Genomic DNA, 13,741 nt, shown 5'->3' on the forward strand with positions numbered 1-13,741 from the left:
TATTACCTGACACCTGTCAGAATGGCTGTCATCAAAAAGAACACAAATAAATACGTTGGTGAGGATGTGGAGAAAAGGGAACTCTCCTACACTGTTGATGGGAATGTAAATTGGTGCAGCCACTGTGAAGAACAGTATGAAGATTTTTCATAAAACTAAAAATAAAACTACCACATGACCCAGCAATTCTACTCCTGGGTGTAGATCCAAAAAAAAAAAAAAAAAAACCCTCAAAAATGCTTATTTGAAAAGATACATGCACTCCAATGTTCAGAGCAGCATTATTTACAATTGCTGTCATTGTAAATACAGCAGTTGTAAATAATGATATGTAAATCATTTTGCATATCTGTAAATAAATATGGAAGCACCTAAGTGTCCATCAACAGGTAAATGGATAAAGATGTAGTATATATATATATATATATATATATATATATATATACAATGGAATACCACTCAGCCATAAAAAATGAAATTTTGCCATTTGCAGCAACATGGATGAACTTGGAGGGTACTTTGCTAAGTGAAATATATCAGAAAGATAAAGACAAATACTGTATGATATCACTGATATGTGGAATCTAAAAGATACAACCAACTAGTGAGTATAACAAAATAGAAGCAGATACACACGTATTGAGCCCAAACTAGTAGTTACCAGTGAGGAGAGGGGAAGGTGAAGGGCAATATAGAAGCAAGGAATTAAGAGATATGGACCAGTATGTATAAAATAAACAAACAACAGGATATATTGCACAGAGACTATAACCAATATTTTATAATAACTATAAATGGAGTATAACGTTTAAAAATTGTGAATCACTATTGTACACCTGTAACATCTAATGTTGTACATCAACCATATCTCAATTAGAAAAGGAAAAAAATAAAAAATATTTTTTTAAAAAAATAAAAAAGAAACAGATTTAAAAAAAAGAAATACAATTGCAGGTGGCTTTGTCAACCTTGACAGAAATAAAATATAAAACCTTCAAAAAAGATAATTATGCTGTTTACCTTAAACTTATACAGTGCTTTATGTCAATTACAGCTCAATGAAACTAGAAGGAAAAAAAAAAGACTCCAAGAATTACATAAAGTTACAGTAATCAAAACAGTGTAACAGTGAAATAAGGGCCAGTAAATAATGAGGCAGCACATCTAGAAGTAGACCCATATGAATAAGGTCGGTTGATTTTATACTGTTGACACATGTAATACCAAGGTTAATCTTGAAAAGAAACAAGAAATTAGTCTGGAAAATTGCACCAGGAATACACAAAGTAGAGTTTAGAATCCTAAGCCTAACGGCAATTATTAGCCAGTGAGTAACCTCTAATAGTCTTTGAATAAGAGAGAACATTCATTGATCCATTCAACAAACATTAATTGAGAAACTATACGTCTGGCACTGTTCTAGGAACTGCAGATAAAGCACAAGACAGAGCTCATGGAGCTTTTACTCTAGTAGGGAAAAGACACACAATAAATAATTAACTTATGTAATATTTAAGAAGATAATAAGAGCTATAAAAAAACACAGCAAGGGATGTGGGTTGTATGTTTAAATAGGACGGTAGATTGGGTGAAGGTGACATTTGAGCAAAGACTTAAAAGACTGTGGTGTGCTGTTAATATATCAGCTACTCTTAATGGACCAGTGAATTATTGTCCTCTGCTTCAGGCAAACAGCTTCACCATAATCTCTGGCTCTAACATAGGATGTTTTGTACCTAGTGACAGGTTAAAGAGACGGAAAGACCTTTCTGATCTTTTTATAATATCACAGGTCACACAGTGAAGGTCACTGTCCACACACATTTCTGGTCTTTAAATAGCTTGCACCAGCTGCTTCAAATTCCCTTTTCAAATCAGTTCTCAGAAAGGGATCTGAAAATATCCTTTGTACATAGACTAATTGAGCCGGTATGTGGTTACCTACATGCAAAATTCTTCCTTAAGTCATTTATGGTATTTTTACCAAAGACGGAAAACCTCTAGTTGGAGAAACTCAGGCCTCAGTGAACAGGTGGGTAAGCTATGTTTTTTATCAGGGCTTCTCATGAGAAGTTTATGCAATCACCACAAAGGCAGAACCCTTATCAAGTCCAGCTGTAATCACTGCACCAGTCACTATGTTTATGTGTGTGCACTTATCAGTGTCTGCTTGCTTAGCTACCTCTGTGAGACATTTTCGGTCAATGCTCCACAATCATGGTGTTTTATTTGTGGATTTACCCTTAGAATCTTGCTGTGTCCTGCAGTGACTCTAATGAATCCCAAAACCTAATCTTAATCCCACTACAAATAAGTTATAGATGGGGGAAAATAATTAACTGTCGTAAACTCTCCTACGGACCTGCAGGCAAACAAGACCTCAGGGACTCATTAAAACTTGAGTTTTCTCTAGGAGCCTTACAGCTCTCTCATCTGTATGACGCAGGACCAGGAAAACTTCCTCTGAGTTGATGTCACTTCAGAGACAATTGCTGTGAAAATTTTATTGTAAATGCATTTCACCCATGGCTTCTCCAAAGTCAGGTTTACAGATGTCTTGCTCCAGCACAAACAGAAAAGAGTACAAAAAAAGAAATATTTTGACTATATATTTTGGTACAGAACCTTCCCCTTTCCAAAATCTGAATCTCTTATTTTTGGTTTCTTTGCTTTAGTTACTTCTAGCACATGTCTAATATATGTACATTGATACATTATATACATATATGTGTGTGTGTGTGTGTATATATATATATATATATATATATATATATATATATATATATATAAATATGTAATGTAAATGGATGTCTGATACATAAGCATGTATACAATGTCTTTACATCCATGTTTTAGGGTTGTGGTAGATCATCAGATAGCACTAGTATGAGACTGGGTGAATTGTTTATCACTACACCTGAGAGAAACACAAGAACAGGCATAAATTCCAACAAGAAGAGGCATAGATCCTGGCTGGAGAGAAAAGAAGGTGGCTGATAGGTCTTCATTTGAAATGGTCTCAAATCCTAAGAAAGTGAATAAAATTAAGGTCACTAAACAGAATTCAGATGGGACAGCATTCCATTTAATGTTCAATTTGCCTTTAATTTGTACATTTTTTAGTATTTAAAACTCTAAATTTAGGGCCAAAAACATCTGGTTCATGCCTTAGAGGAGCTTACTGTCTAACAGAGGCAGCTCTCATTTGCCTCTTGTTCCTTTTCCTCTCTCCCCATATTTCACCTTTCCCAACATCCTATGTCCTGCTTTTTTTTCTTTAAGTGCTTAGTGAAGTCATCTGTTCAGCAACCTCCTCCGTAAGGGTGGCTCTCAAGCTTGTGATGTTAGTTCTCATCTTTCCATTAATTCTCGTCTCTCCAGGTGATTATGCCTAGTGGGGAATAACTGATGATGAGTAACAACCATAAAGGTAGTGACTGATGATGATGGTCGTGGTAATGATGGAGGTGGTTGTGGTGGTGATGGTCATGGTGGTGGTCCTGGTGATGATGATGGTGATGATGATGGAGGCATTAGACTCTATGTGTCCCAAGCTGCAAACTGACTCTGGATAGTAAAGGAAAATTAACACACCTGGGAGACAAAATGTGATTCACAGCACAGATGTAAACCAAGACTAATTGCTCCTTACTAAGAACTCCAGTCTCTGAAGTGCCGCGTCCCGGGAGAAGTTCTGCTCACATACATAAGTACATAAACAGACCCCCAAGTCTCCCAATCTCAGTGACACATTTTTTATGAAGGTGCCGGCTCCTTTGAGTAAATTTAGGACTAGATATAAATCTACGGTCCTCTCACTTCCTGATATTTATTTCCTGACTGTTGAAACCAAGACAACCCTAAAATTTCCAGAAGGCCGTGTTCCATTTTTTCTCAGCACAGGTACTTAATTACAATTTAAAGCAATTGTATGACAAAAATATTTCCTCTATGAATTCCTATTTCTAATGCAGGCTGTTTTCAACCATATGCTTACTTCATCTCTGAGTGGTTTTGTGTGTGTGTGTGTGTGTGTGTGTGCTGTGTTCTTATCCACAGCAAGCCTAGCCTCTGAGGGACTGGTAGAACTAGAGATAATAATTGTAGTAACTGATATCAGATACGTCTGTCATGTTTCCCTATTTTATACAATTAGATAATTATGGGAGTAAATATTTCAATCAGTGCTGTCTAGGATTTTCCCATCTGCACTGTACAAAGGGAATGGTGTTCACTCTGTACTGCTCTGCAAAGCACTTTTATGTCTGCTAATGGTATATTCAAGGTGGATTTTCTATGTTTCTTATTATTTTGAGAGGTGGAAATTGAGTAGAAGGGCATATATAAGGTATTTCTAACCTACTGTTGTTACCTAGAAGAAATTTTTCTCCTTTGTAATAAGAGAAAATAATATTCAAAAAAATCTTAGCTACTTGTGATAGCAGTTATTATGAGGTCAACAATTAACCACCAATAATTTAACATGTAAAGTTTACAATGCAATGCGTATTTTCTTGTCTTCAAACCACATCCTAAGGATTTAAAGACTCTTACCCCTAGAAAAAGAAATATAATTAGTACTAGAGTTATAATTATAGGAATAAAATGTAAAATGCTACATTAAAAAATTTTTTTAACTACATAAATTCGTATACACATGTAAATATAAAGATGCATTGAAAAATCTAAATGGATAATCATGACCATTGTTAGTCTCCAAGGAGCAGAAAAATGGTATTTTATTTGGAATTGTTTGTATTCCTGATTTTCAATAATGTACATATACTACCATGGTAATTTTTTAAATGCATCTGAAATTAGCAATAAAATCTACTCTTCTATGTCCAAAAATTCAATAAATTAAGTTTACTGAATAATAATAAAGTGCTACACACAAGATAACCTACAGTAAAACAGCATAGCTTAGTGGAAACAAAGCAGACTGCTGGTCAGAAAGTCCTGGGTTTTAGACCCAGTTCTGTGTCTTGCTAGTTTTATGACTTTGGGTAACTTATTTAACTTTTAGAACTTCAATTTCCTAGAGAATAGGAAAATAATAAGCATTTCTCTTTCTTTACATGCTATGCACAAACTGAGACACTAAAGCACATTCAATCTCAACATTGCTTAGACCTGTAGGTGTGCAGATGTCCAAGGCTACACACCTGGGGCCAAGGGAAGCAGCTCATGATCAGAAGAAAGCAGTTGATAGTTAGGAGGCCTTGGGCAAGTCACTTAGCATCTGGCACTTCAGTTTTCTCGGTATGAAAATGGAAATAAAAATTCTACTCTAGATGCATTTCTCCTCACACCAGATTCTTCTAGGGGTTGTTAATGAGCTTGACCTGTGAAGAGCATGATACCAAAGTTAGTATCTGTATATGAAAGCAAATAAAATAGTGCAAATTTAAAGTTTTTAGCTTAAGAAATACATGTCAAGAAGGGATATCTATAAGTGTCATATCCAGCAATGACTCTCCACACTTCTTAGGTACAAGTCTACGATTTGAGTACTTTATCATTAAGGAGATAATGGAGCCATGGTTTGATATTATGATCTGAAAAGAAAAACAATAGTAACAATAAAAGTAGCTATTGAGTACTTACTCTGGACTTAGTATGTGCCGGGGCCCAGGCTTCACGACAGACAGATTAAATCAAAGACCCTGTGGAAACTTGATAAATGATCCAGGTGATTATAGTAGGCAGCCAATGTTGAGAGCCACTGCCTTAGGGCCTAAGTCCAGTACAAAACTAAGAACAAATTCCGGACACCTCATGACAACTCACATGTTTATAGGAATTGAGTTCTTGAAAAAGTTTTTGTAAATATGCAGTATCTCCTATTATTTTTACAACCACCTTTGGAATTGATATTACTAATTGCTTCATCGTTCAGATACAGAAGTTGACCTGTAACTCAATGATACTGTTAATAACTACCTTATCGCCCTGGCACAGCATCAATCTGAGATAAATACTCGTATGTTCACATTTAGTGAATAATTAGAACTTGAATAGACCACAGGGAAATTTCATTTCTGATGCAAAATACATCTCCAACTACAAAATGTGAATTATCCTGCTTATTACCTATAGGATTGAGGTTCTCAAACTTGAGCATGCATTAGCATCACCTGGAGACAGCATTAAACACAGATTGCTGGGCCCTGTCCCCAGAACTTCTGAATTGGTAGGTCTGGGGTGAGTCCTGAGAATTTGAATCCCTAATGTCTTCAAGTGATGCCCATGATGCTGGTCCAGGGACTTCACGTTAAGGACCACTGCTCTAGGATATTTGAGAAACATGAAAATGATAAAAGTTCCAGATCATTCCTCTTTTTCTTCTCATCTCCGGATCTTTGAAATGCCCAGGGTGTGGTCTCTTCCCAAAACAAACAGCAGGAAGTGGAGAGCATCCATCAGGAAGGATCCCAGGACCACTCAGCTGGCCTCAGATGCTGAAAACTAGCTTCACCAAGCAGTACAAGATGCAGCCTTTCACGGAGTTCTTCTCTACCCTCTTCACAGGGCTCCCCACCAGAGGAGAATGGCTGCAGAAAATCACTCTGCAGTGACAGAGTTCATTCTTGGAGGTTTAACAAATCGGCCAGAGCTCCAGCTCCCCCTCTTCCTCCTCTTCCTTGGGATCTACTTGGTCACCGTGATAGGGAACATGGGCATGATAACACTGATTTGTCTGAATGCTCAGCTTCACACCCCCATGTACTTCTTCCTCAGCAGTCTGTCGCTCGTGGATCTCTGCTACTCCTCTGTCATTACTCCGAAAATGCTGGTGAACTTTGTGTCAGAGAAGAACACCATCTCCTATGCAGGGTGCATGTCCCAGCTCTACTTCTTCATTGTGTTTGTCATTGCTGAGTGTTACATGCTGACAGCGATGGCTTATGATCGCTATGTCGCCATCTGCAGACCTTTGCTTTACAACAACATCATGTCTCATCGAGTCTGCTCCCTGCTGGTGGCTGTGGTCTACGCAATGGGGCTCATTGGCTCAACCACAGAGACTGTCCTCATGTTGAAACTGCCCTATTGTGAGCTCCTAATCAGTCATTACTTCTGTGACATCCTTCCCCTCATGAAGCTCTCCTGCTCCAGCACCTATGACATTGAGATGACAGTCTTCTTATTGGCTGGATTCAACATTGTGGTCACCAGCTTAACAGTCCTTATTTCCTATGCCTTCATCCTGTCCAGCATCCTCCGCATCAGCACCACACAGGGAAAGTCCAAAGCCTTCAACACCTGCAGCTCCCACCTTGCAGCAGTGGGGATGTTCTATGGAACTACCGCCTTCATGTACTTGAAACCCTCCACGGCCAGTTCCCTGGCCCAGGAGAACGTGGCCTCCGTGTTCTACACCACAGTGATCCCCATGCTCAACCCCCTGATCTACAGCTTGAGGAACAAGGAGGTCAAGGCTGCCATGCAGAAGACTCTGAGGGGAAAAATGTTGTGATGCAAACGTTATTATCCTTTCTCAATTTTAAAAATAAGTTGTCATAAATACCAGAGGGAAACTCTCTGAATGCTTGCCCTTCGGAGATGGGAAACAATCCCCTCTCTACCTGGCTGGGTGACTGCCTCCTTCCTCCTTCCTTCTCCTTCCCTCCTACTCTCTACTCCCATTTCTGTCTGAAACCCGCTGATTTTGAGTTCATGTGTTTTCTCATTTGGGATCCATTCTCTATCCTGAGCCCTTTGGTGACTGTACTACCTTATTTGTAATTTAACATAAATTTAAACTTTCACGGACTCACTATGGAGAACAAAGTAATGGTTACCAGTAGGCAGAGGGAAGTAGGGAGGGACAAGATAGGGGTAGGGAATTAAGAGGTACAAATTCCTATGTATAAAATAAATAAAAATGAGATATAGTGTACAGCACAAGGAAATATGACTTACTTTACAACAACTTTAAATGGAGTAAATTGTAAAAATATTGCATCACTGTTGTACACTTAAAACTAATATAATATTATAAGTTAACTATAATTCAATTAAGAAAAATTTAAACTTTCAGCATTGAGTTTGAAAGTTATTCATTGTTTTACTACTCTCTATAGAGAACGCGTTACTCAACCCAGTTCCTACTTCTTTGCACTCGGGGGTACACAGGGCAGAGAGGGTCACGTCACCCAGAGGTGACACCAAGGGCCTTTCTCATCTAGACCTTTTCCTCTCCTCTCTTTCAGTCCTCTCTTCTTATTCCTGCCCAAGAACAGCTACCTGATCCCTTGATGTGATTTCCTTAGTAACAGTGATAATAACACCAGCCACTAACATGGTTTTGGATTCTTGCTCTGAGCCAGGCCGCTCTTCTAACTGCTTTTTGTGCATTATTTCAGTTACACCTCACAACAGAGCGGTACTGTGGAAACTCGGTTTAGTAAACAAACAACTGGACCCTGGGATTGAGCATCACCTGGAAAGTTGATAGAAATGCAAATTTGAGGTTCCTGCTCCACGTCTACGGAGTTACCGGGTGGGGCCCAGCAATCTGTGTTTTAATGGGTCCCCTGGCGATTCTGATGTTTACTGAAGCCTGAGACCCACCTCACTTCCACCTTTCAAATCTCACACAAAAGCATTTCATTAGTGGAAACATTCACATCCATGGCTCCAGCTGCAAGGGAACCTGGGTTATGTCATTTGTAGCTTTTTAACCTGAGTGAAAGGAGACTGGAATGGGCGCTGAGACAGCCACTCCCAAGTGTCTCCTCTACCTATTTTTTCCTGAGCCCTTTCCAGCAAGAGATAAGGTCTACCACCACGGGTCCCCTCTACTTAGAAGAAAAGGCAGGGAAATCTCTTTCTTATCTAAAGGTGAGGAAACCATAAAGCCAAATAAACTGGTGTATTTATTCTGTCAAAAACTAGGGCTCTTATTCAGCAAAGGACACCAGGGATAGAGTTAATAGAAACAACACAGGTTGGAAGAAGATTTCTAACTAGCATATTTTAGAAACTTCAGCAGCAACAGAGAAAATGGGCTTGGTATACGGAACAGTTGACAGAAGAGAAAACCTGAAGTGCCACTGAGCACAGGAAGAGATGCTCAAACCAATGACTACTCAGAGAAGTGCAAGATAAAGAAAGGTGTTTCTGTACACCCACCACCAGGTAACTAAATAGGTAAATTGAAGTGGAGACGTGGCCTCAGTTAGAAGCAAAGGATTAGCTATAGGAAATCTAGCTAAGAGCTGCAGTGCTGTGTGAGAAAAGAAAGATCATGAGACATAAAACTCAATATTACTTATGTATATTTGACTTACATGGACACAAACCGAAAAGAAAGCACATTTAGAGAGGAAAAAAAACCATTATTAATAAAACACATATTGAACAGGTTAGAACGGTTACCCAGAGAGATAAAATGCATGGAAGGAGGGAGTGTGAAGAAGGGAAACAAATAAAAATTCCTTTTCCTGTTCCACTCCCAGTTGCATGCCATCAACTCACTCAAGGCCCTGGATCAGAGCTCCCATTGAACCGCTGGGTAGGGAGACAGGCCAGCTTACTTTTAATATTGCAGGGCCGGGAGATTCTCTAAATATTTAGAAGTTAAAAATTATGCTTACAAAACATTAAATATTTTCTTCTTCTTACCCTGATGAGTGTATCTTTACAACTAGCTGCAAGGCCACGTTCAAATTTAGAAATCTCAAAATTCTAAGAGTCTTATGCCAGAACATATAACAAACTGGCGGTTACCAGTGGAGAGAGGGAAGAGGGGAGGAGGATAGAGGCATAGGGGATTAAGAGGTACAAACTATTATGTTTAAAATAGGCTAAAAGGATATATTGAATGACACAGGGAATATGGCCAATATTTTGTAATAACTGTGAATGGAGTATAACCTTTAAAAATTATGATCACTGTTTTGTACACCCCTAACATATAATGTTATACATCAACTATACTTCAATAAAAATATAAAATAAAATAAAATAAAATAAAATAAAATAAAATAAAATAAAATAAATACAATACAGGAAGGCTCTCTCTGGTCCCCAGCCCCCTGCCCACAGCCACAGCCTGGCCTGTCCACTTCCCACTCTGCCATCTGTCCCAGTCCATCCATACCCCTGAACACAACCACTCCCTGGCCATCCTTTGGTCTGGGAACAAACAGCCAGCTGTGTGGTCTCACTCTGGGGTGTTGGACTTTGGGAAGAGCCTTAGAAGCAGGTGCAGTGTATCTGGGCATGGAATTCTGTATCCCAACACTGAAGTCAAGTCCAGAAGGAGGTGTAAAGCCCTTGCCTGTGCACATCCCCTTGGATCCATTCACCCCCTGGGGAGGGATACAGCCAGAGAAGGGCCAAGGACAAGTACCTGTCACCAAGTCAGAGAAGGTTACTATGACTACTGTGCAGAGAGGTGACCTTGCCTGTGTGTTGGCCCATAGCGGCTGCTTCTCCCCACCGCTGGCCAGTCCCGCAGTTGAGGTGAGATGTGTGTATCCCTCATATTACAGTTTACAAAGCATCTTTTTTATAGTGAATTCTGATTTATATGCAGAAGACCATTCTTTGAGGGAAAGTCACATTAAAGTTGAGACAAATTTTATTTCAGCTTTGTCAGGATATTTTTTCCCTTTTTATCAGTGTTTTTCATAAAAAAGGAAATCTATGTGAGTGCGTATTTCATGCTTCTCATTCATTTTTTTGCATTTGTTGTTCCTGAAACACTCCTTATTACAAATAGAAGAAATGGAGCTAAGTGACCTGTCCAAAGTGTGGAATAAATGAAGGCCACCAAGTGAGGACAAGCAACGTCTATTTATCCAGAGCTTGCTTGATCCAGCCACCATCACTCACCTTTGGCAGAGACTCGCAAGCAGGCAGGGAATGGGAAAGCTTTGTAGTGAAGAAAGGGGAAGGCGTCATGTGTGCTCTGATTGGAGGTTATTGGCACGGGGAAGCTGGAGGGGGGCTAACGACAAGCAGGGCATCCTTTGTGATAGGTTTGGTTTGGGAGCATATTTAGCTTTTCCTGATTGGACCCAAGTTGGAAGCAGAGGTTTAAAAAAAAAAAAATTGGGAAGCTGGCAGGCAGTGACCAAGTCCTGCCCATTCTGGGCTGATTCTTGCAGAGACTGTAGTTTGGCTTCCCAAGCTGGTTGCTACAGGTTGTGGGTAAAAATTCTATTTTTACACATCGTCTGGCCATTACGTGTTTGTATATGCAGTTTCTCAAAAGTCACACAGTGAGAAGCTGGTACTATCATCCTTGATCTTTTGATTGCAGGTTTCAAAATTCATGCCTTTTCCACTTCTGTACCCCTCCACGCATTCCAGAGTTTTCAGAGGAGTTCATGTAGTTTAAACCACTTGGAAAAAGTCCAGGGTGGGGTGCGGGAAGGGTAGCCTTGAGCATCGTTAAACACCACAGCAGTTTTGGAATAGGAACCACAGTCCTTCATCAGGAAGAGGAATAAAATGCAGGTGTAACAACCCCAGGCAGAGTCTCGGGGCTCCATTCTCATTCCAAACCACAAAATGAGGGACTTCCACACAGTTAAACAATTTTCATACCAATTGCATAGGGTCTCTAGCCCTATAGGCTGGCTTTCCCCATCACTATACTAAAAATTTCTCATTTGGGAGTGTTTTGCACAAAAGAATGGTGCTCAGTTGGCCCAGGGACGGCTCAGGGTAAGCAGCCTGGCACCAGTCCCAGCTGAAGTTCTATTCTCCTCCAGCAAAGACCAGCTCAAAGCCAACCAGGCCAAGCCTCCCTCTAATTAGGAGGGGCCTGGCCAGTTATTTAGAGAAGCATCTCCTGCCCCTAGCGTAGATGACTGCTCAGAGCCAGCTGCCCAAAGCCTTTGTGTCCTCAAGGGATCCTGGAACCCCTTCTGCTGCCTGCCACCCCACCCCCATGCTCAGCAGATCCTGTTGAACATGCAGCTGCAGAGCACATGCCCTTGGAAGCCCTGGTGCCTGACAGAGGCTCACGTTCACAGCTGGGAGCTTCCCCCTGCCGCAGGAGCTCCTGGCCAGGAGTCCCCTCCAGTGTGGCTGCACTATGTGGTCCCCACCACCCTACTCCTCTCCCTGCATGGGATTTGGAGTAAGGCAACTCCAAATGTGAATCATATGCTGACCAGCTTTCATTTGGGACAGGCCTGGAAGTCATGAAACAAGCTGATGAAGGATGTGCTTTCTCGGTCTGGACTTTGAGAAGTAGACAAGTGCAAGTATGACAAGGATAATGAGGGTGAAGGATGAAACCATCCCTGGTTATAACAGAAGCTAGCCAGATGGAGCACCCGAGGGACAGGAGGGGAGGAGGGCACCCAGGCTGGGGAGCTCGCGTTCATATCCCGAGATGGGTCTAAGGCTCCTGGGCTGTCTTCCTGGTAAAGTGGAAACGGCCCTTCCCTCTCCCTTCCACATAATACTCATGTATTTATACTTGTTTTTCCCTTCCAGGCTCTTTTATTTGGTGTATTAAAGGGAAAAAATGTACACACGGTTCAGATTCCAGAGATTATTATTCTTCCAGGGAGTGACATCCTTGGGGAAAGGGGAGGGGAAGTCTGTAGGCCATTTACCTCGCAAGAGCCCCATTTTAAAGACGATAAACCAAACATTAATGCTCTAATGTCAGCAAAGCAACTATAAACATGTTTGCAACATAGATATCTAGTATCTATATAGCAGCTCAAATTTTACCGGTAAGGGAAGGGTGTAGCTCAGTGGTAAAGCGCATAACTAGCATGCATGAGGTTCTGAGTTCAAGCCCCAGTACCTCCATTAAATAAATAGATGAATAAACCAAATTACCTCCCCCCCAAAAAAATTTTTTACTGGGAAGTGTTTTAAAATAATTTAATACATCCCCAAAATTATTTCCAAAACCACTAAAGCTAATGACTTCATTGTTGTTTAAATGTTTAACATGTGGCATAGTTAGCATGTATATTTTAAATACTCACTGTTATAGTGGAGGCCTATGTTTCACGTGCACGCACAGACACACACACATACACACACACACACACACCCCTTTGGTTGTCTGTTGAGGTGCTTTATGTAATCAGTACAAGGAGTAGCCCCTTTTATAAAACTTATTTTATGTTTTTATGTTTTTAAATGAGCATAGTTTATAATATGTGGTGTGTCTTTACTTTCATGACAGATAATTAGCCATGCCTTTATCTTATATTCAGTCTTCACTCAGAAACCATGTCCTATTTTTTGACATCGTTGCTATGGAAACACACAATCAGGTTTATGATGTGCTAAGACTCATTGCCCTGAGTCCTGAGTGATAAGCAGGTGACCGGCAGAGGGATTTCCAGGCAGAGAAAACAACATTAAAAAAAAAACATGGAAATACAGAAAAACCCAACTATGTTTAGGGAAAGGTTGGCAATATTAAGGCTAAATCACTGAGACTAAGTCATCTGAAGAGTGAAATAGGAGAGCTTCAGGGAAGAGTGGTGTGACTGGTAATTTTATGTGTTGGTTGGCTGAGTCATGTTAGGTGGAAGTATGGATTTGTTATTGTGTTTATATGAAGACTAAGTATGGTTTAAGGAGATATATACGGAGGCCTAGCTGACAAAGGGTAGACCATGACAGTTAATTTTATGTGTCAGCTTGGCTAGGCTGTGGTGTCCAGTTGTTTGTTCAAACACTAATTCCAGTTCTGTGAAAAATGTCTTTGGTAACTTGATAGGGATTGCATTGAATCTGTATATTGCCT

The 13,741-nt window shown here is 40.2% G+C and overlaps 1 protein-coding gene across 2 annotated transcripts; it reads left to right on the forward strand.

The window, feature by feature from the left end:
• Positions 1-256: 256 nt before the first annotated feature.
• LOC105074204 (olfactory receptor 8A1) lies at positions 257-7,732 on the forward strand. 2 transcript variants are annotated; one of them, XM_074356870.1, is made up of 2 exons: positions 257-268; positions 6,545-7,732. In XM_074356870.1, exons 1-2 carry the CDS (start codon positions 257-259, stop codon positions 7,478-7,480), a joined length of 948 nt encoding a protein of 315 aa, XP_074212971.1. In that variant the 3' UTR covers positions 7,481-7,732. The 2 variants fall into 2 exon arrangements, with proteins under 2 accessions (XP_074212971.1, XP_010960004.2); XM_010961702.3 differs by lacking the exon at positions 257-268 and having other exon boundaries at positions 6,527-7,732.
• Positions 7,733-13,741: the final 6,009 nt, after the last annotated feature.

This window comes from Camelus bactrianus, chromosome 33, assembly GCF_048773025.1.
Source record: "Camelus bactrianus isolate YW-2024 breed Bactrian camel chromosome 33, ASM4877302v1, whole genome shotgun sequence".
Lineage (NCBI taxonomy): Eukaryota > Metazoa > Chordata > Mammalia > Artiodactyla > Camelidae > Camelus > Camelus bactrianus.